The following is a 19,339-nucleotide window of genomic DNA, read 5'->3' as shown; positions in this document are numbered from 1 at the left end:
GTTCTGTAGTTTTTATTGTAGAGTTTCTTTACCACTTTTGTTAGATCGAGTCCCAAGCATTTTATTTTTATCTTTTGAGTTTATTGTGAATAGGATAGTTTTCCTAATTTCTTTTTCAGCTCATTCATTATTAGAGTATAGGAATGTGATTGATTTGTTTGTTGATAAATAAATTGCTGAATTTATTTATCAGCTGTAGAATTCTTTTGGTGGAGTTTTTTGTGTCTGCTAAATATAAGTTCAGGTTGTCAGCCAACAGAGATAATTGGAGCTCTTCTTCTATTATTTATGTCCCTTTAAACTTCTTCTCCCTGATTGCTCTGGCTAGACTTTCAAGCACTGTGTTGTATAGAAATTGTAAGTGTGGGAATCCTTGTTTGTTCCTGTTTTTTAAGGATGTGCTTTCAGCTCCTTTAATGGACTCTCCTTCTACTGTAATGCATCCCTATGCTGGTTTTCATTTCTTCTTCATGAAATATTTCATTGAGTATGTTTTGTAATGTAGGTTTTGTGATTCTGAATTCTTTTAGCTTCTGTTTGTCATGGAAGGTTTTTATTTCACCTTCAATTCAGAAACTTAATTTTTCTGGGTATAGTAATCCTGGTTAAAACTGATTTTCTTTCAGAGCTTGGTATATATTATTGCATGCCCTCTTCCTTTTAGTGTCTGGGTGGAGAAATCAGTTGAAATTTGAATTGGTTTTCCTATAAATGTGACAATCCATTTATCTCTTGAAAATTTTTAAATGCTATCCTTATTCTCTGTTAGACATTTCATATAATGTACCTTGGTGTTGATATACTTTGATTTTTGTCTATTTGGAGTTGTATATGCCTCTTGTATTTACATTTTCTTCTCACTCTTTAGGTTTGGAAATTTTTCTAATATTATTTTACTAAAAAGATTGTGCACCCCTTTAGTTTGTAGTTCAGATCCTTTCAGCTACCTTAATAATTCTTAGATTTGGTCTTCTGCTGTTTTCCCATATTTCTTGAATATTCTGGTTGTGGTCTTTTAACATAATTTCTTTATGGTCAACATTAAATTCAAGGTCTAAAAATCTATCATCAAAGGGTCTAATCTATTGGTAATACTTTCCATTGAATATTTAATTTCATTTATTAATTCTCTCATTTTGAGGATTTCTGTTTGTTTTTTTTTCAGAACCTCTATCTCTTTATTGAAGGGACCTTTCACCTGTATTTTTTTCTCTAATTTCACTCCGTACATCATCTTTCAATTTGATGAACATTTAAACTATGAACTTTCTATATTCCTTCTCTGACATTTACTGTAGTGTCAGTGTAGTCATTTGTTGAAGCATTTTGAGTTATTTGTTCCAGTCACTGTGCAGAAATGAATGATGCCATTTTACTTATTGATTCCTGGTTTTATTTCTTGAGCTTTAAGGGTCTTATTAAGGAAGCTGATGCCTGTGTCACTATGTTGGATTGTTGTATCTAGATGTTCTGCCACCTGTTGTACAGTTTCATGTCTAATTCCCAGGTTTTTGATGCACTTTGATTTGGATTTTGTGCAGGGTCAGAGATAGAGGTCAAGTTTCATTCTTCTACATAAAGATTTACAATTTCCCCAATTTATCTTTATTTTTTGAGTTTATTGTGAATAGGATATTATTAAAAAGGCAATATTTTTTTCCAACATATATTTTTGGCACCTTTGTGTAGTATCAGATAATTGTATTTTTGTGGGTTTGTCTTTGTGTCTTTTATTCTATTTCATTGGTCTTCATGTCTGTTTTGGTGCTAGCACCATGCTGTTTTTGTTACTATGGTAGTAACTATAGTATGTTTTGAGGTCTGGTATTGTGATGCCTCTAGCATCACTCTTTTTTTTTTCAGGATTTCTTTCACTAGTCTAGATCTCTTATTTTTACAAGAGAATTTTAGAACTGCTTTTTCTAGCTCTGTGAAGACTGTTGGTAATTTGATGGGATTGAAATGAATCAGTATAATGCTTTTGGTAGTATGGCTTTTTTCTTTTCTTTTTTTTTTAGTTGTAGATGGAGGCAATACCTTCATTTAATTAATATTTTTATGTAGTGCTGAGGATTAAACCCAGTGCCTCACACATGCTAGCAAGCACTCTACCACTGAGCTATAACTCCAGCCCAAGTATGGCCATTTTAATAATATTGAATCAGCCTATTCAAGAACATGGGAGGTCTTTCCATCTTGTAAGTTCTTCAGTTTCTTTCTTCAGTGTTCTGTAGTTTTCATTGTAGAGGTCCTGGACATCTTTTGTTAGATTAATTCCCAAGGATTTTTTTTAGGTTACTGTGAATGGGGTGTTATTCCTAATTTCTTTTTCAGCAGGTTTGTTACTGGAATACAGGAAAACAATGGATTTATGTGTGTTTATCTTATATAGTGCTACTTTATTAAAATTGTTTATCAGCTCTATAAGTCTTTTTGTGTTTTTGTTTTGTTTTGTTTTTGTCTTCTAAATATAGGATAATGTCATCAACTAATACATACAAGTTGAATTCTTCTTTTCTTACTTGTATCCCTTAAATTTCCTACTCTGGCTTGATTGATCTGACTAGAGTTCTCAGCACTATGTTGAAAAGGAGTGGTGAGTGTGGGCATCCTGTGTGTTCTTGTTTTTAGAGGAAATTATTTCAGTTTTTCTCCATTCAATATAATGTTGGCTTTGGGTGTGTCATGTATAGCTTTTACATTGTTAAGGGAAGTTTTTTTTATCCTTAGTTTCTCTAGTGTTTTAAACATGAATTGGCATTGTACTTGGTCAGATGCTTTTTCTGCATCTATTGAGAAAATCATGTGATTGTTGTCCTTAAGTCTATATGATGAGCAGAGATGCAAAAATTCTTAATAAAATATTGGCAAACCACATACAAAACACTATATTTTAATGTGTTTTTTGTTTGTGGTTTGCCAATATTTTATTAGGAATTTTTGCATCTATGCTCATCAGGGTTATTGGTCTGAAATTTTCTCTCCTTGATGTTTCTTTGTCTGGTTTTAGTATCATGGTGAGACTAGCATCATAGAATGAGTTTGGAAGGGTTCTTTCCTTTTCCATTTCATGGAATAATTTGAGTAGATTTGGTATTAGTTATAATTTGAAGGTCTGGTAGAACTGGGCTCAGAATCCATTTGGCTTTTTTTCTTGGTAGACTTTTTATGGCTTCTTCAATTTCATTCCTTGAAGTTTATCTGTTTAAATTTTCCTGTCCTGACTCAATTTTGGTAGGTCACATGTCTCTAAAACTTTGTCAGCTTTAATTACTTCCTGTCTTCTGCTTTTTTGAAAAATTACTTATTTATTCTAATTTGTTATACATGATGACAGAATGCAATTTACTTCATATTACACATATAGAGCACAATTTTTCAAGTCACTGAATGTACACAAAGTATTTTCACATCATTTGTGTCTTCATACATGTATTTAGGGTAATGATGTCATATATTTGTTGATTGATTGTATATCCTTTTCTGAGAAGTGTCTGTTCAGTTCCTTAGCCCATTTATTGATTTTTTTTTTTGGTATTAAGGTTTTTGAGTGCTTTATATATCCTAGAGATTAGTGCTCTATCTGATGTGCTTGTACTAAAGATTTGCTCCCATTCTGTAGGCTCTCTATTCACCTCACTGATTGTTTCTTTTGCTGAGAAGAAGCTTTCTAGTTTAAATCCATCCAATTTATTGATTCTTGGTGTTAATTATTGTGCTATAGGAATCTTATTAAGAAAGTTGGAGCCTAGTCTGACATGATGGAGATTTGGGTCTGCTTTTTCTTCCATTAGGCACAAGGTCTCTGGTTTAATTCCTAGGTCCTTGATCCACTTTGAGTTGAGTTTTGTGCATGGTGAGAGTTAGAGATTTAATTTCATTTTGCTACATGTGGATTTCCAGTTTTCCCAGCACCATTTGTTGAAAAGGCTATCTTTTCTCCAATGTGTTTTTGGCACCTTGTCTAATATAAAGTAACTGTAGTTATGTGGGTTAGACTCTGTGTCCTCTATTCTGTACCATTGGTCTACCAGTCTATTTTGGTGCCAATACCATGCTGTTAAATGTTACTATTGCTCTGTGGTATGGTTTAAGGTCTGGTATAGTAATGCCATCAGCTTCACTCTTCTTGCTAAGGATTGCTTTGGCTATTCTGGGTCTCTTATTTTTCCAGATGAATTTCATGATTGCTTTTTCTATTTCTATAAGGAATGCCATTGGGATTGCATTGAATCTGTATAGTGCTTTTGGTAGTATGTCATTTTGACAATATTAATTATGCTATCCAAGAACAAAGTAGATCTTTCCATCTTCTAAGGTTTTCTTTAATTTCTTTCTTTAGCGTGTTGTAGTTTTCAATGTAGAGGTCTTTCACCTCTTTCATTAAATTTATTCCTAAGTATTTTATTTTTTTCTGAGGCTATTATAAATGGGGAGGTTTTCCTAGTTTCTCTTTCAGTGAATTTGTCACTGATGTACAGAAATGCCTTTGATTTATGGGTATTGATTTTATATCCAGCTACTTTGCTGAATTCACTTATTAGTTCTAGGAGATTTCTGGTGGAATTTTTGGGGTCTTCTAGGTATAGAATCATATAATCTGCAAATAGTGCTAATTTGAGTTCTTCCTTTTCCTAATCTTTTAATTTCTTTTGTCTGTCTGATTGCTCTGGCTAGAGTTTTAATAACTATGTTGAATAGAAGTGATGAAAGAGGGCACCCCTGTCTTGTTCCAGTTTTTAGAGGGAATTCTTTCAATTTTTCTCCATTTAGAATGATGTTGGCCTGAAGCTTAGCATAAATAGCCTTTACAATGTTGATATATGTTCCTGTTATCCCTCACTTTTCTAGCGTTTTGAACATAAAGGGGTGCTGTATTTTGTCAAATGCTTTTTCTTCGTCTATCAAGATGATAATATGATTCTTATCTTTGAGTCTATTGATGTAATGAATTACATTTATTGATTTCTGTATGTTGAACCAACCTTGCATCCCTGGGATGAATCCCACTTGATCATGGTGCACAATCTTTTTGATATGTTTTGTATTCGATTTGCCAGAATTTTATTGAGGATTTTTGCATCTATGTTCATTAGAGATATTGGTCTGAAGTTTTCTTTCTTTGAAGTATCTTTGTCTGGTTTTGGAATCAGGGTGATATTGGCCTCATAGAATGTGTTTGGAAATGTTTCCTCTTTTTCTCTTTCATGAAATAGTTTGAGAAATATTGGTGTGTGTTTTTCTCTAAAGATCTTTTAGAATTTAGTTGTGTATCCATCTAGTCCTGGGCTTTTCTTGGTTGGTAGGTTTCTGATGGCGTCCTCTATTTCATTTCCTTGCTTAAAATTGATCTGTTTAAATTGTGTATATCATCCTGATTTAGTTTGGGCATATCATATGGCCTCTAGAAATTTGTCGATACCTCTAATATTTTCTCTTTTATTGGAGTACAAATTTTCAAAGTAATTTCTAATTATTCTCTGTATTTCTGTAGTGTCAATCATATTTCCTTTTTCATCACGGATGTTAATAATTTGAGTTTTATCTCTCTTTTTATTAGCATTGCTAATAGTTCATCAATTTTATTTATTTTTCCGAAGAACCAACTTTTTGTTTTATCAATTTTTTTCAATTGTTTGTTTCAATTTCACTGATTTCAGCTCTGATTTAAATTATTTCCCATCTCCTACTGCTTTTAGGGTTGATTTGTTCTTCTTTTTCTAGGGTTTTGAGATATAATGTTAGGTCATTTATTTGTTGACTTTTTCTTCTTTGAAGGAGTGAATTCCATGCAATAAACTTTCTTCTTAGAACTGCCTTCATAGTGTCCCAGAGATTTCAATATGTTGTTTTGGTGCTCTCATTTACCTCTAAGAATTTTTTTAATCTCCTCCTTGTTATCTTTTGCAATCCATTTTTCATTCAATAGTATATTATTTTGTCTTCAGGTGTTGGAGTAGCTTTTATTTTTTATTTTATCATTGATTTCTAATTTCATTCCATTTTGGTCTGATAGAATGCATGATAGTATCTCTACTTTTTTGTATTTACTAAGATTTGATTTGTGGCATAATATATATGGTCTATTTTAGAGAAGGATCCATGTGCTGCTGAGAAGAAAGTGTATTTGCTCATTGATGGATAATATAATCTATATATTAGGTCTAAGTTATTGATTGTATTCTAGATTTCTATAGTTTCTTTGTTTAGCTTTTGTTTGGAAGATCTATCCAGTAGTGAAAGAGGTGTGTTAAAAAGTCACTCAGATTACCGTTTGTGGTCTATTTGACTCTTGAACTTGAGAAGAGTTTGATTGATGGACGTAGATGCTCCATTGTTTGGGGCATATATATTTATAACTGTTATGTCTTGTTGATGTATGGTTCTCTTAAGTTGTACAAAATATCCATGTTTCTCCCTTTTGATTAACTTTGGCTTGAAGTCTACTTTATTTGACATGAGAATGGAAACCCCTGCTTGCTTACATAGACCATGTGAGTGGTGTATTTTTTTCCCCCAACCTTTCACCTTCAGTCTGTGGGTGTCTTATCCTATGAGATGAGTCTCTTGAAGGCAGCATATTGTTGGGTCTGTTTTTAAAAATCCACTTTACCAGCCTATATCTTTTGATTGGTGAGTTTAGACCATTAACATTTAGAGTTATTATTGAGACATGATTAGTATTACCAGTAACTTTTGTTTATTTTTGGTATTTAGCTTGACTTGGTTTCTCCTTTGGTTGGCTTTTCCTTTATTGTAGTTTTTCCCTTTGCAGATTTTCATTGTTGTTTTTCATTTCCTCCTCATGGAATATTTTGCCAAGAATGTTCTGTTGTGCAGGCTTTCTTGATGTAAATTCTTTTAACTTTTGTTTTTCATGGAAGGTTTTTATTTCATTGTCAAATTTGAAGTTTAATTTTGCTGGATATAAGATTCTTATTTGGCATCCACTATCTTTTAGAGCTTGGTATATATTGTTCCAGGATCTCCTAGCTTTGAGAACCTGGGTTGAAAAATCAGCTGAGATCTGAATTGGTCTTCCCTTATAGGTAGTCTGATTTTTCTCTCTTGCAGCTTTTAAAATTCTATCCTTATTCTGTATGCTAGGCATTTTCCTTGTAATGTACCTTGGGGTAGATCTGTTGTAATTTTGTACATTTGGTGTCTTATAGGCCTCTTGTATTTGATTTTCCAATTCATTCTTCATGCTTGGGAAATTTTCTGATATTATTTCATTGAAGAGATTGTGCATCCCTTTTGGTTTGAATCTCTGAACCTTCCTCTATCCCAATAAATCTTAAATTTGATCTTTTGATGGTATCTCATAATTCTTGGATATTCTGTTTATGGTTTCTTACCATCTTCACTGTGAAGTCAACTTTATTTTCAAGATTGTATATTTTGTCTTCATTGCCTGAGGTCCTATCTTCCAAGTGTTCTAGTCTGTTGGTGATGCTATCTATTGATTTTTTTAAATTGGCTTATTGTTTCTTTCATTTCGAGGATTTCTGTTTGTTTTTCCCCCTAGTATCTCTATCTCTTTCTTGAAGTAATCTCTTTTTAAAAATTATGTTTTTATTTTTTAAAAAATATTTTAATACATTTATTTTATTTACTTATTTATTTTTTAGAGAGAGAGAGAGAGAGAGAGAGAGAGAGACAGAGAGAGAGGGAATTTTTTAATATTTATTTTTTAGTTTTCGGCGGACACAACATCTTTATTTGTATGTGGTGCTGAGGATCGAACCTAGTGCTGCGCGCATGCCAGGTGAGCGCGCTACCGCTTGAGCCATGTCCCCAGCCCTTATTTACTTATTTTTATGTGGTGCTGAGGATCAAACCCAGGGCCTCGCATTTTCTAGGCAAGCACTCTACCGCTGAGCCACAACCGTAGCCCTTGAAGTAATCTCTTGCAACCTGAATTTGCTCTCTTATCTCTTTGTTGGTGTGATTGATGGTCGCCTGAATTTGTTCTCTTATCTTTTTGTTGGAATGGTCAATTTTTGCCTGTATCTGCTTACTTAGGTCATTCTTTAATTCCCAAATCATTTTAGGTATGTATATTCTGAACTTCTTCTCTGAAATTTCACCTACTGTGCTATCTGTGGATTCTATTGTTGTAGTATCTTGGTTTGTTTGGGGTACTTTCCTCTCTTGCTTTTTCATGATATCTATGTGTCTTCCTTTGTTGCAGTGTATATCTGAGGGATTACAGCTTCTGCCCTATTGTCTTATAGTGTCCCTACAGGTTCCTAATATCTCACTTTTAAGGGAGAGATGAATATTACAGCACTCAATGTACCCAGTTAGCTTCTGTTTTTACATTTACAGTTTTGTCACTATAATCAAAAATGATGAGTTCAGTTATCTTCTACCATATGGTCAGTAGATTTGCATAATGGTTTACAGTTTCTGATGGTGGAAGGAGTGATGGGGGTTGACTGAGATGTTTATGATGTAGGATGTGAGAGGTATTATATGGAGGTATTGGATTATATGACTAATGAGAGGGTAATCAGAAGTTGGCTGTTGGTTGGAGAAACAAGAGATAGGAAACCCCATGCAAGACTCTGTTACCTCAGCAACAGGATTTCTGTTAGCACCCCTAGTAGGGAAACTTCTGGTGCATCCAGGCCCACAGGGACCTTGATGATGTCTTACCAGGTCCTTATTATTGTTCCTTGCTAGAAGTGATGCTATTCCAGTTTTGTGGTGGTGGCAGCCTCAAGCCTATATGTACCTTGATGTTGGGCTGTGGAGCCATGCTTTAGAATAAGGAACCCCAGCGTGGAGTGGCTCTGTTCCAGACTTCGGGACACAGTGGCGTGGGATGGGCGGGCTCTCCCTCCAGAACTTCCTTCTACTGCTTTTGATGTTGATTTGTTCTTCATTTTCTTGGGCTTTGAGATGTAATGTTAGGTTATTTTTTGGTGACTTTCTATTGTTTCAGTGAATGAGCTCAATGCAATGAACTTTCCTGTTATACCTGTCTTCATAGTGTCTCAGCAATTTTGATATGTTGTATTACTGTTCTCATTTACCTCTAAGTATTTTAGTTATTTCATTCCCGATTTCTTCTGCTATCCATTCATCATTCAATAGTATATTATTTAGTCTCAAGGTGTTAGAGTAGCTTATATTTTTTATTTTATCATGGATTTCTAATTTCATTCCATTATGATCTGATAGAATTCAAGGTATTATCTCTATTTTCTTATATTTGCTAAGATTTTCTTTGTGGCCTAATATATGGTCTATTTTAGAGAAGGATCCATGTGTTGCTGAGAAGAAAGTGTATTCAGTCATTTATGGGTGAAATATTCTATATATGTCTGTTAAGTTCAAATTATCAATTGTATTTTTTAGTTCAATAGCATCTTTATTTAGTTTTTGATTGATTGGAGAATCTATACAGTGGTGATAGAGGTGTGTTAAAGTCACCCACTATTATTGAGTTGTGGTCTATTTGATTCTTGAAATTGAGGATTTGTTTGATGTATGTAGATGCTCCATTGTTTGGAGCATAAATATTTATTATTGTTATGTCTTATTGATATATAATTCCCTTAAGCAGTATGAATGTCCTTCTTTGTCCCTTATGATTATCTTTGATTTGAAGTCCAGTTTATCTGATATGAAGATAGAAACCTCTGCTTGTTTACAAAATCCGTGTTAATGATGTATTTTTTTCCCCCATCCTTTTACCTTCAGTCTGTGGATGTGTTTGCCTATGAGGTGAGTCTCTTGAAGACAGCATATTGTTGGGCTGTTCTTAATCCAATCTGCTATTCTATGTCTTTTGATTGATGAGTTTAGGCCATTTATATTCAGTGTTATTATTGAGAAATTATTTTTATTCCCTGTCATTTTGATTTATTTATGGTTTTAATTTGAATTAAAACTGATTGGCTATTCTTCTAGTATAGTTTCTCCCTTTGCTGTTTTTCACTTTTATTTATCATTCCTTCTTTATGAAATATTTCACTGAGTATCTTTTGTAGTGCAGGCTTTCTAGTTGTGATTTTTTTTAAACTTTTTTTATTCATGAAAGTTTTTTTTTTTTTTCATCATCAATTCTGTAGCTTAAATTTGCTGGGCACAGTATTCCTGGCTGGCATCCATTTTCTTTCAGAGCTTGGTATATGTTATCCCAAGACCTCCTAGCTTTGAGGGTGTGGGTTGAGAAATCAGCTCAGATCCAGATTGATTTCCCTATGACTATTATCTGTAATTATTTTCTGGTAACCTTTAAAATTTGATCCTTTTTCTCTATGGTAGGCATTTTCATAATAATGTGCCTTGATGTGTGTCTGTTATAATTTTGTGGTTTTGGGGTCATGTAAGCCTTCTGTATTTGATTTTCCATTTTATTCTTCAGGTTTGTGAAATTTTCTGATATTATTTCATTGAAAAAAATATGTATTTATTTGGTTTATATCTCTGCACCTTCACTTATCCCAGTAAATCTTAAATTTGTTTTTTCATGTTGTCCCATATTTCTTAGAAGTTCTGTTCATGGTCTCTTAGCATCTTTTTTCCATGGTCAACTTTGTTCTCAAGATTATATATTTTGTCTTCATTGCCTAAAACTGTCTTGCAAGTGACCTAGTCTGTTGTTGATGCTTTTAATTGAATTTTTATTTATTGATTCCTATATTTTGAGGATTCCTGCCTGATTTCTTTTCAGAATCTCTGTCTCTTGAAGTGATCTTTCACTTACTCTATATTTCTGTCTGATTTTACTCTTTATATTGTTCTTTACCTTGAAGATCAGTTTAAATATGTACATTTTGAACTTCTTCTCTGACATTTCTTCCACTGTGGTGTTGATGGATTCTGTTATTTGAGTATCTTGTTTTGTTTGGGGCAATTTGTTACCTTGCTTTTTCATGTTGTTAGTGTGTCTACCTTCTACCAGTATGGATCTGAGGCAGAAGAGCTTCTACCATCTAGATTTATAGTTTCCCTGTTTCCAGTATCTCACAATTTTGGGGGAGACAAATAATAACAACAATCATTACAATCAATATACAGCATTAAACCAAATAGTTCCTGCTGTGACAACTACAATGCTAATTGTCACAATAAACAGAATTGACATAAGTTATTGCCTACAATAAAAATGGTAAGTTGACAAAAGAGTTTACAATTTTGGATGATGAACAGGGAGAGAATAGAAGTGCTGCTTATGAGAGAAGATAAGAGCAGATAGAAGCAAAAAATTGAAGAGTGAAAGAGAGAACAATAGAGATTGGCTCTTATTTGAAGAAAAGAGCGAAATAGAATTAAGCAATACAGAAGGGTGAGAGGAAAAATATACATATAAAGTAAAAATTTTAAAAAAATATTAAAAATAAAAGAACACAAAACAAAACGGAAAGATATCAATCAAACATCAAAAAGTAATCCATGAAAAATAACTGGCTTCAAAAATGCTAGAAATGAGGGGGAAAACCCCCCAAATATGAGTGTGTATAAATGTCCATGAATCATTAAGGTCACAATTAACCAGAGAAAAGAAAAAAAAAGTGAGAAAAAAAGTTTTATGAAAAGTTAAAAAATTGTTTTCATTGGATTTCAAAAGATTTTCATCTTCTCAGCATAATTAGATGGGGTCATCTGGAGCATGATGCTCCACCCTCCAGATGCTGGAGTGAGTGAGGTAATCTCTTCGGCAGAATTCCTGGAAATGGGGTTTAGGCTTTGATGGGCTCTTTGCTGAATGCCAGTTGTTCTGGAGATGGCCCAGCAGTTGCCGGGGTCCCTGATGGAAGACTGTACACCAGGGACTTCCCCTGGGTTCTACTCATAGGTTGGAGGAGTCAATTCATAGTCCACTACATCACCTGTGGACTCCACCTTTCCTGATCTCTGGTTCAGTCTCCAAACTCAATCTTGCCTGCCCCCCACCCTTTTGAATTCCTCTCCCAGCTGGTCCTGCAAGCTTTGGAGGGGAAGGGTGAGAGCCAGGTGGGTTTCCATGACCAGTGTAAGCCTCTGTGTTAACCCTGTGTAATCCTCTCTCCAGGTTTGTTTTTCTCCTGGTCACTTAGGCACACTCTATATTGTGCTGTGTGGGTTTGCCAGGTCTGTATTTCAGGCCAAACTTGGGTTTGCCAGGGATCTGCTCCCCAGGGATCTGCCAGCCCCCATACCACAGCTGCAATATGGTTCTTTCCTCTGTCCTCTCCTCACCTTCCCTGCAAAAGAATATTTTGCAGCATGCCTTTCAGTTTAGACGGGCAGTGTCTTTGATCTCTAACTCTCCATACCCAGACACGCCTCAGGCCTCCTTGATGAGAAGCTGCCTGTCTGCTTTCTTGGTTTCATTCCACGGAGCAGCTAGGAAAGCAACCTTCTCTACTCTGGCATCATAACCCCCTCCAACCTATATCTTTTGATTGAAGAGTCCATTCACATTCAATGTTATTATAGAGTGACATACTTTATTTCAGTGCCATTTTGATGTATTTTTAATGTTTAAATTGGACTTGATGCTCCTTTAATGGACTCTCCTTCTACTGTAATGCATCCCTATGCTGGTTTTCATTTTTATTTTTCATTTCTTCTTCATGAAATATTTAATTGAGTATGTTTTGTAATATAGGTTTTGTGATTCTGAATTCTTTTAGCTTCTGTTTGTCATGGAAGGTTTTTATTTCATCTTCAATTCTGAAACTTAATTTTTCTGGATATAGTAATCCTGGTTAAAACTGATTTTCTTTCAGAGTGTGGTATATATTATTGCATGCCCTCTGCCTTTTAGTTTTGGGTGGAGAAATCAGTTGAAATTTGAATTGGTTTTCCTGTAAATGTGACAATCTATTTATCTCTTGAAAATTTTAAAATGCTATCCTTATTCTCTATGTTAGACATTTTCATAATAATTTGTTGGAGTGGATCTATTGTGATTTTGTATATTTGGTGTCCTATATGCCTCTTATATTTGAATGTCCTTCTTATTCTTAATGTTTGGAAAATTTTCTAATATTTCATTGAAAAGATTGTGCATACTTTTAGTTTGTATTTCAGAACTTTCATCTACCCCAGTGTTTCGTAAATTTAATATCTTGATGTTTTCCCAGCATATTCTGGTTATGGTCTCTTAACATTTCTTCCTTATGGTCAGTTTTATTTTTGAGGTTATGTTCTTTGTCTTCAAGGACTGAAAATCTATTTTCAAAATGGCCTAATCTATTGGTGATTCTTTTTTCCACTGAATTTTCAATTGGATTTAGTAGATTTTTATTTCCAGGATTTCCATTTGGTTCTTTTACAGAATCTTCATTTCTTTATTGAAGTGATCTTTACTTCCTATTTATTTTCTCTTTCACTCTTTTATCTCATGAACATTTTAACTATGAACTTTCTAAATTATTTTTTGACATATCTTCCTCTGTGGTGTTAATGGGGTCAGTTGTTGAAGTGTTCTGAGTTGTGAGGTGGTTTGTTCTCTTGCTTTTTCATATTGCTTGTATATCTCCCCATCTAATAGGATGGTTATTGCTTCTTCTTATAAGCAAATGCCTACTTTGTTAGCTTTATTGTTTTATAAGCCCTGGTGTTGGAAGAATATCCAGGTATTAATAGTTTAGCTCAATGTGTGGCCTCTATTGATTCCAGGATCAGATCCACTTTGAGAGATGTCACTGAAGCCTATTTTCTATAATGACTTCAGAGTCAAAGCACATATACAACCTTATGAAAAGTGAAAAACTTGTTGATATTGTTCTACACAATTGCTCTAATTTAGTATAAACTTTTCATAAGTTTATAACTGGAACAGGCTGAAGAATTAGTTACGAATAGAGTAAAACTGCTATAATATTATATTAAGGCTGAAAAGGGGAAGAAGATTGGGCAAAAGAGTGAGAAAAAGAATAGAATGCTAAGACTGAATTAAAAAGGTAAAAAATGTGGATCCTAGTTGAGGTAGTGGTAGACAGTGTGAAAGGAAGAATAGGGGATAAGAGGAACAAGTGTAAACTAGGGATAGGAAGAATGATTCCAAATGATATACTTTTTAAAAATTTTTATTTTATTTTATTTTTTTTTTAAAGAGAGAGAGAGAGAGAATTTCAATATTTATTTTTCAGTTTTCGGTGGACACAACATCTTTGTTTGTATGTGGTGCTGAGGATCGAACCCGGGCCGCACGCATTCCTGGCGAGCGCGCTACCGCTTGAGCCACATCCCCAGCCCCCAAATGATATTTTAAACTGTTAGGAAAAAAATGTATTTATGTGGGTTGAAGGTACAATGTTGGCTATTAGGGTAAGAACTAGCAGTCAAGATAGAGTTTTATATATCATTAAGGTTGACATTAAAGTTACTTATAGAAAACCATGCCAAGATGAGTTTCATTACGATTTGGGGCATTTTGAAGGTGTCTGTCATTCTTTGCCCTTGAATCTTTCCAGAGATGCTGGGACACAGGAGCCACTCTCCTAGTTGCAATGGACCTTCCATCAACTGGTTGGTTCTGGTTTGTCAGCTCAGGGGCCTGTGGCTAAGTGCTTGGAGGGTGTGGTATTGTGTCTGTTGTGTGTTTCTATTGTGTGAAGAAGTTCTGGATGAAGGCTCTGGGCTGTGGCTGAGATTGTGGAGAGTCCCCTCTACAGTGTCCTTTTCTTGGTGGTATAGATTCTGGTGGCTTCAATAAGCACAAGTCCTGGGGTTGCAGATTCTCTGCATGTGATCTTTGTTGCACAAATGTTCCCCTGGCCTGTGCAACTCATTGAGGTTACTGTCATTACTCCTGGAGAATGGAACTCAGCCAGTTCATACTGTTCTAGTTCCACTGCCCCAGGTTTTGAATGGCGGGTGCTGACTCCCTCTGCTGACTGTGAGTGAGGCAGAGTCCAGCCAGTATCTAAACCATGTCCTATCACACTCCATATTTGTGGTCAAGGTTCAAGCTGGGAGATGAATTGGGCTAGGAGAGAATTCAGACTGGGAGCTCTGGTTGCCTTGGGCCCAGACATATTATTGCTTTGAATGACCTCCTGCTGGCTATGGTGAAGATCTGAGAACTTCCTCTTTAGGTGTCCCAAGGACTTAGGCACCCTCTTGTTGTAGCTTTCTGTCAGCTTCAGCCACCATCTGGGGTTCCCTGCCTCTATGATGCTGGAGATTTGGAGATTATGGGCAGCTTCTCTCTGGCTTGGCCCCTCATAGGACAGTGAACTGGAGGAAAGTCTCGCTAGTTTTCTTAGGACTCGGTAACTTACCACTAGGTGTCCCTCGCCCTCTCCAATGTCTGTGGGCATAGGCAGAAATTCCAAGGGCTCTCCCTCCCCTGTGAACAAGGGGAACCAGGTAGATCAGCCTCTCTTGGGAAGTGCTTGCCCAACTCAGCACTCAGCTGCCACCAAGTCCAGGCAGAGACTGAGCTGAGACCAGCAATTTGGGTAGGTGGAAGTCAGATCTCAAATCTGAGCAGAGGAAAGGAGAACAGGAAGCCCGACCCATTTACACTTAAGATAGTTATCAACAGGTAAGGTCTTACTAGCGTATTCTGTTATTTCATACTTTTACCATAGTTCCTTTCTTACTTTCTCCCTCTCTTAAGTCTTCCTTTGTGGCCAAGTGATTTCTCTAGTAGTGTGTTTTAATTGTTTGTCATTATTTTTGGTATATATTACAGAATTTGCTCTAGGTTAACCATGAAGCTGACAAAAAATTATTTTGATTATAACGCTGTTTCAAATGTTAACATATTAATTGGTCATAAAGATAGGAACAAAAACAAAAATGGAGGGAAAAAACTAATAAAAATCTCTACACTTGCTCTTCATTCCTTCTCACAAGTTGAATTTTTGATGTCCTATTCTACAACATACTGTATTGTCTTTTTCATATTAATGTCATTATTTTTTGTTTTGAATTTTAGCCTTTATAGTAAAGATATGAATGGTTTATACACCAAGTTTTTGGTTTTACAGCATTCCGATTTTGTATAGTTACTTTAAAAAATTGTATAGTTACTCTTATCAGTAATTTTTATACCTTCTCCTGCGTCTCTTACTCAATAATTTTTCAGTTTGATGAACCTCTTTTAGCATTTCTAGTAGGGAAGACCTGCTGTTAATTTCTAAAGACTAGCTTTTCTGGGTATAGTATTTTGGTTGGCAGTTTTAATTTAAAAAAAATTTATTTAGCAAAGTGAAAATCTCATTTTCTTCATTCTTGGTTTATAATCTTTCTGCTGAGAAGTTTGTATCAGGTGCATTGGAACACCTTTATATGTTATTTGGCCATTTCTTTCTCTTCTCTTGCCGCTTGAGAATCCTTTGTCTTTATCTTTTAGCATCTAATTGATTTGTGTTTAGTTTTAAAGGATTACTTCAATCTCTCTGTTAAGTTTCTCTGACAGTGTAATGAGTTGTTTCTCTGTGTTTTCTTAAAATTTATTGAGTTCCCCTAAAATAGCCATTTTGAATTCTATGTAAGAGTTTTCACTTATCATTTGATTTATGTCAGTTTCTGACACCTTTTTTTGTCATTAGGTGAGGTGATTATTCCCTGGTAGGTCTTGAGGCTTGCTGAAATATGACAACAGCGGTATATTGAAAAATTAGTTGCTTATTCCCACCTTCATAATCTGACTTTGTTTGTGCCTGTCCTTTCAGAAATTCTAAACAGATAGCCTGTTTTCTCTAATCCTGTGATCTCTTCTGCTGTTTCATCCCTAGATCATGCCCTAAGTCCTGGTGTGCTGAGAGTCTCCAGTTGATGTATGTTATTCAGTATGAATGGGGGGGGGGGTGCCTAAATAGGATAGGCTTTTCTCACAAACCTTTCTTGGGGAAGAATTGAGCTCAGATACTTTGTTAAAATGGTCAATGGCCTATGATCAGATGCTGTGAAATTCTGACTGACTCTGGGCCTTACAGTGGGGGGATCATCTCTTGGCTGTACGATGACTTGGTGCCTACTTAACCTTTTCTGCTTCCAAGTGGGCACTCTCTCTTTGTGGTCCTGATTGGTTTGGAAGTGTGTTGAGTAGGCAGTCCTGTGTCTTGCAGACTTGTTGAGTCCCACCCAGAGTCCATAGCCCATTGAGATCAGCATAGCACAAGGGCAGGACCAGGCCTACAGTGCTATATGCTGCCTACTGCTATGGTGTGAACAAGGCCTGAGAATATTGTAATCAGCCACAGTTGATACTGTCCAGCATAGAAGTCCTACCCACAAAGGTCATGGGCCTCTGCCTGGTACTGGGTTTGGCCTGAAGACTTTGTGGACAGTCACCTGGAGGTAGGAGGTAGGAGGCATTGGCATCTCCCTAGTGTTGGGTGTCACTGACCTGGCACTGAGTTCTAAGAGAAAATCCTGTGCTTACTTCCCTATCCTAACCCTTAGTAAATGGAAGCTTGCTCTTTGCTGTGCCACAGCTGGCAGTAATGCAGGCTGAATCTTGAGTCCATCTTCCTGGGCTGCAGTTTCTGCCTAATTGTTGGCATGCTTAGAGGCTCTGTTTGTAAGTACTGACCTGGGTATGGGAGCCTTTGGATTCTGCCTGATGATGAATCTCACTGTAGTGGGTCTGGCACTGAGTTTCAAGGCAAATTTCTATGCTCACTTTCCTGCTATACTAGTAAGTGGAGACTTTTTTTTGTTGTTGTTGTTCTGTGAGTGCTTCTTGAGGTTGGTGAAACAGTCCTATGGCCACCTGGCTAATGTGAGGTCCTCAGGCTCAGTCTGAGGGTGCTGACCTGGGACCATGGGTAGCAGGGCTCTGCTTGGTTCTGGGTTTCATTGTGTTGGGCCTGATTCCCTTCCCCTTTTCCAAGCAGGAGGCATCTCCTTCCACACTGTGTTGCTTGGGGTTGGGTAAGGTATGACATAGGAAACTCCATCCTGTCTTCCTCAATGTGTCTTTTGTTTTTATTATGCTAAAATCAGGTATTTTTTTTTTTGTAAGGGGATTAAACTCAGGGGCATTTCACCACTGAGGCACATCCCCAGGCTCTTTTGTATTTTATTTAGAGACAGGGTCTCACTGAGTTTCTTAGCACCTCACTTTCGCTGAGGCTGGCTTTGAACTTGCAATCCTTTTGCCTCAGCCTCACGAGCTGCTGGGATTACAGGTGTGCTAGGATTACAGGTGTGCGCCATTGTACCTGGTTAAATACAAATTTTTGATGTTTTGTTATAGATTTTAAATCATATATACTCAGATATTTAATAAGTACATTTAAAGCATTGTTTGGAGGGGTTAATTGATATATAATTGTGTTTTGTTTCTTATATTAAATTTTTCTTCACTTCAGTTGTTCTGGATTTTCTAGGAACAGGTATCTTACATCATTCCAATAGATGAGAAACCGTATACTGTGCACCTTAAAAAAAGGTAATTTTTTTTTATTCTTTAGGTTTCATTTAATCTCTATGAAACTGTTCACTTGTGTTAAAATTGAGTATGAAAAATAAATATAGTTGTTATTAAAAGTTTTAGTTGTCTTGGATGAGCAAATGCTTGCATGTGACATTTAAATTTTTGATCCTAATATTTAAAGTAGTCTTTTGTAAATGGGGATTGGGAACTGAAACAAGTAGGGATTCACTTCCTGAAGACTGCTATTTTAGTAAGTTGGCAGAACCAGCAGCACCTGCATAATCAGAGCAGAGGCAGAAAAGGAACAGATCTGAGTCAGGGAAAATATGTGCTCACTATTGGAGAATCTGGACTTGAATTGCTAGTGGGACACCCCAGGGAAAGTGTTCAGTTGATGGTTAATTTGGTTTAGAACTTGGGAGAGAAGCATGGGATTCAAAATCCTTTCATGATTAAAAGGATTCAACAAGTTAGGTATAGAGGGAATGTATCTCCATATACAATAAAAGCAAAATTTGAAAAACCCACTGCTAATAATCATGGTCGATGGTAAATAGTTGAAGGATTTCCCTCTAAGATTAAGACAAGGATGCTCACTCTCACCAGTTCTGTTTAACATAGCACTAGAAATTCTCGTTAGAGCAATTAGGAAAAAGAAAGAGAAGGTATCCAAACTGGAGAGCAAGAGTTAAATTATCCTTGTTTGAAGGCAACATGATTTTATATATAGAAAATCCTAAGATTCCACCAAAACAAAACAACCCTATAAAACTGATACACAAATTCAGTAAGTTACAGGTTATAAAATGAACTTTCAAAAATAGGTTGCATTTCTGTACAGTAATAATAAACTATGTGAAAGGAAATTGAGAAATCAGTTCTGTTTATAATAGCAAAATTCCGATGGTATTTTTTTTACAGAAATAGAAAAAAATCCTAAAATTTATGTGGAGCCACAAAAAACTCCAAATAACCAAAGCAATCATGATCAAAAATGAA

General features: G+C 35.6%; 1 protein-coding gene across 3 annotated transcripts in view; it reads left to right on the top strand.

The window, feature by feature from the left end:
* Adam32 (ADAM metallopeptidase domain 32) overlaps positions 1–19,339 on the top strand; it is a 126,349-nt gene that overhangs the window by 9,674 nt on the left and 97,336 nt on the right. Inside the window, exons 1-2 of one of the 3 annotated variants that reach the window (XM_058585425.1) lie at positions 2,929–15,496; positions 18,276–18,355. Coding sequence is in view for 1 of the 3 variants with exons in the window: in XM_058585423.1 (XP_058441406.1) it covers positions 18,294–18,355 (62 nt within the window). In the remaining 2 variants the exon portion in view is untranslated. Of the gene's footprint in view, positions 1–2,928; positions 15,497–18,275; positions 18,356–19,339 lie in introns of those variants that run through there. The other 2 variants (XM_058585423.1, XM_058585424.1) reach the window with 2 other exon arrangements.

Source organism: Marmota monax, unplaced genomic scaffold, assembly GCF_021218885.2.
Source record: "Marmota monax isolate L192 unplaced genomic scaffold, Marmota_monax_Labrador192_F-V1.1 WCK01_AAM20220418_F8-fsc00224, whole genome shotgun sequence".
Taxonomy (NCBI): Eukaryota; Metazoa; Chordata; class Mammalia; order Rodentia; family Sciuridae; genus Marmota; species Marmota monax.
Note: the sequence above shows the minus strand (reverse complement) of the source record. Positions and strands in the feature narration are given on the sequence as shown.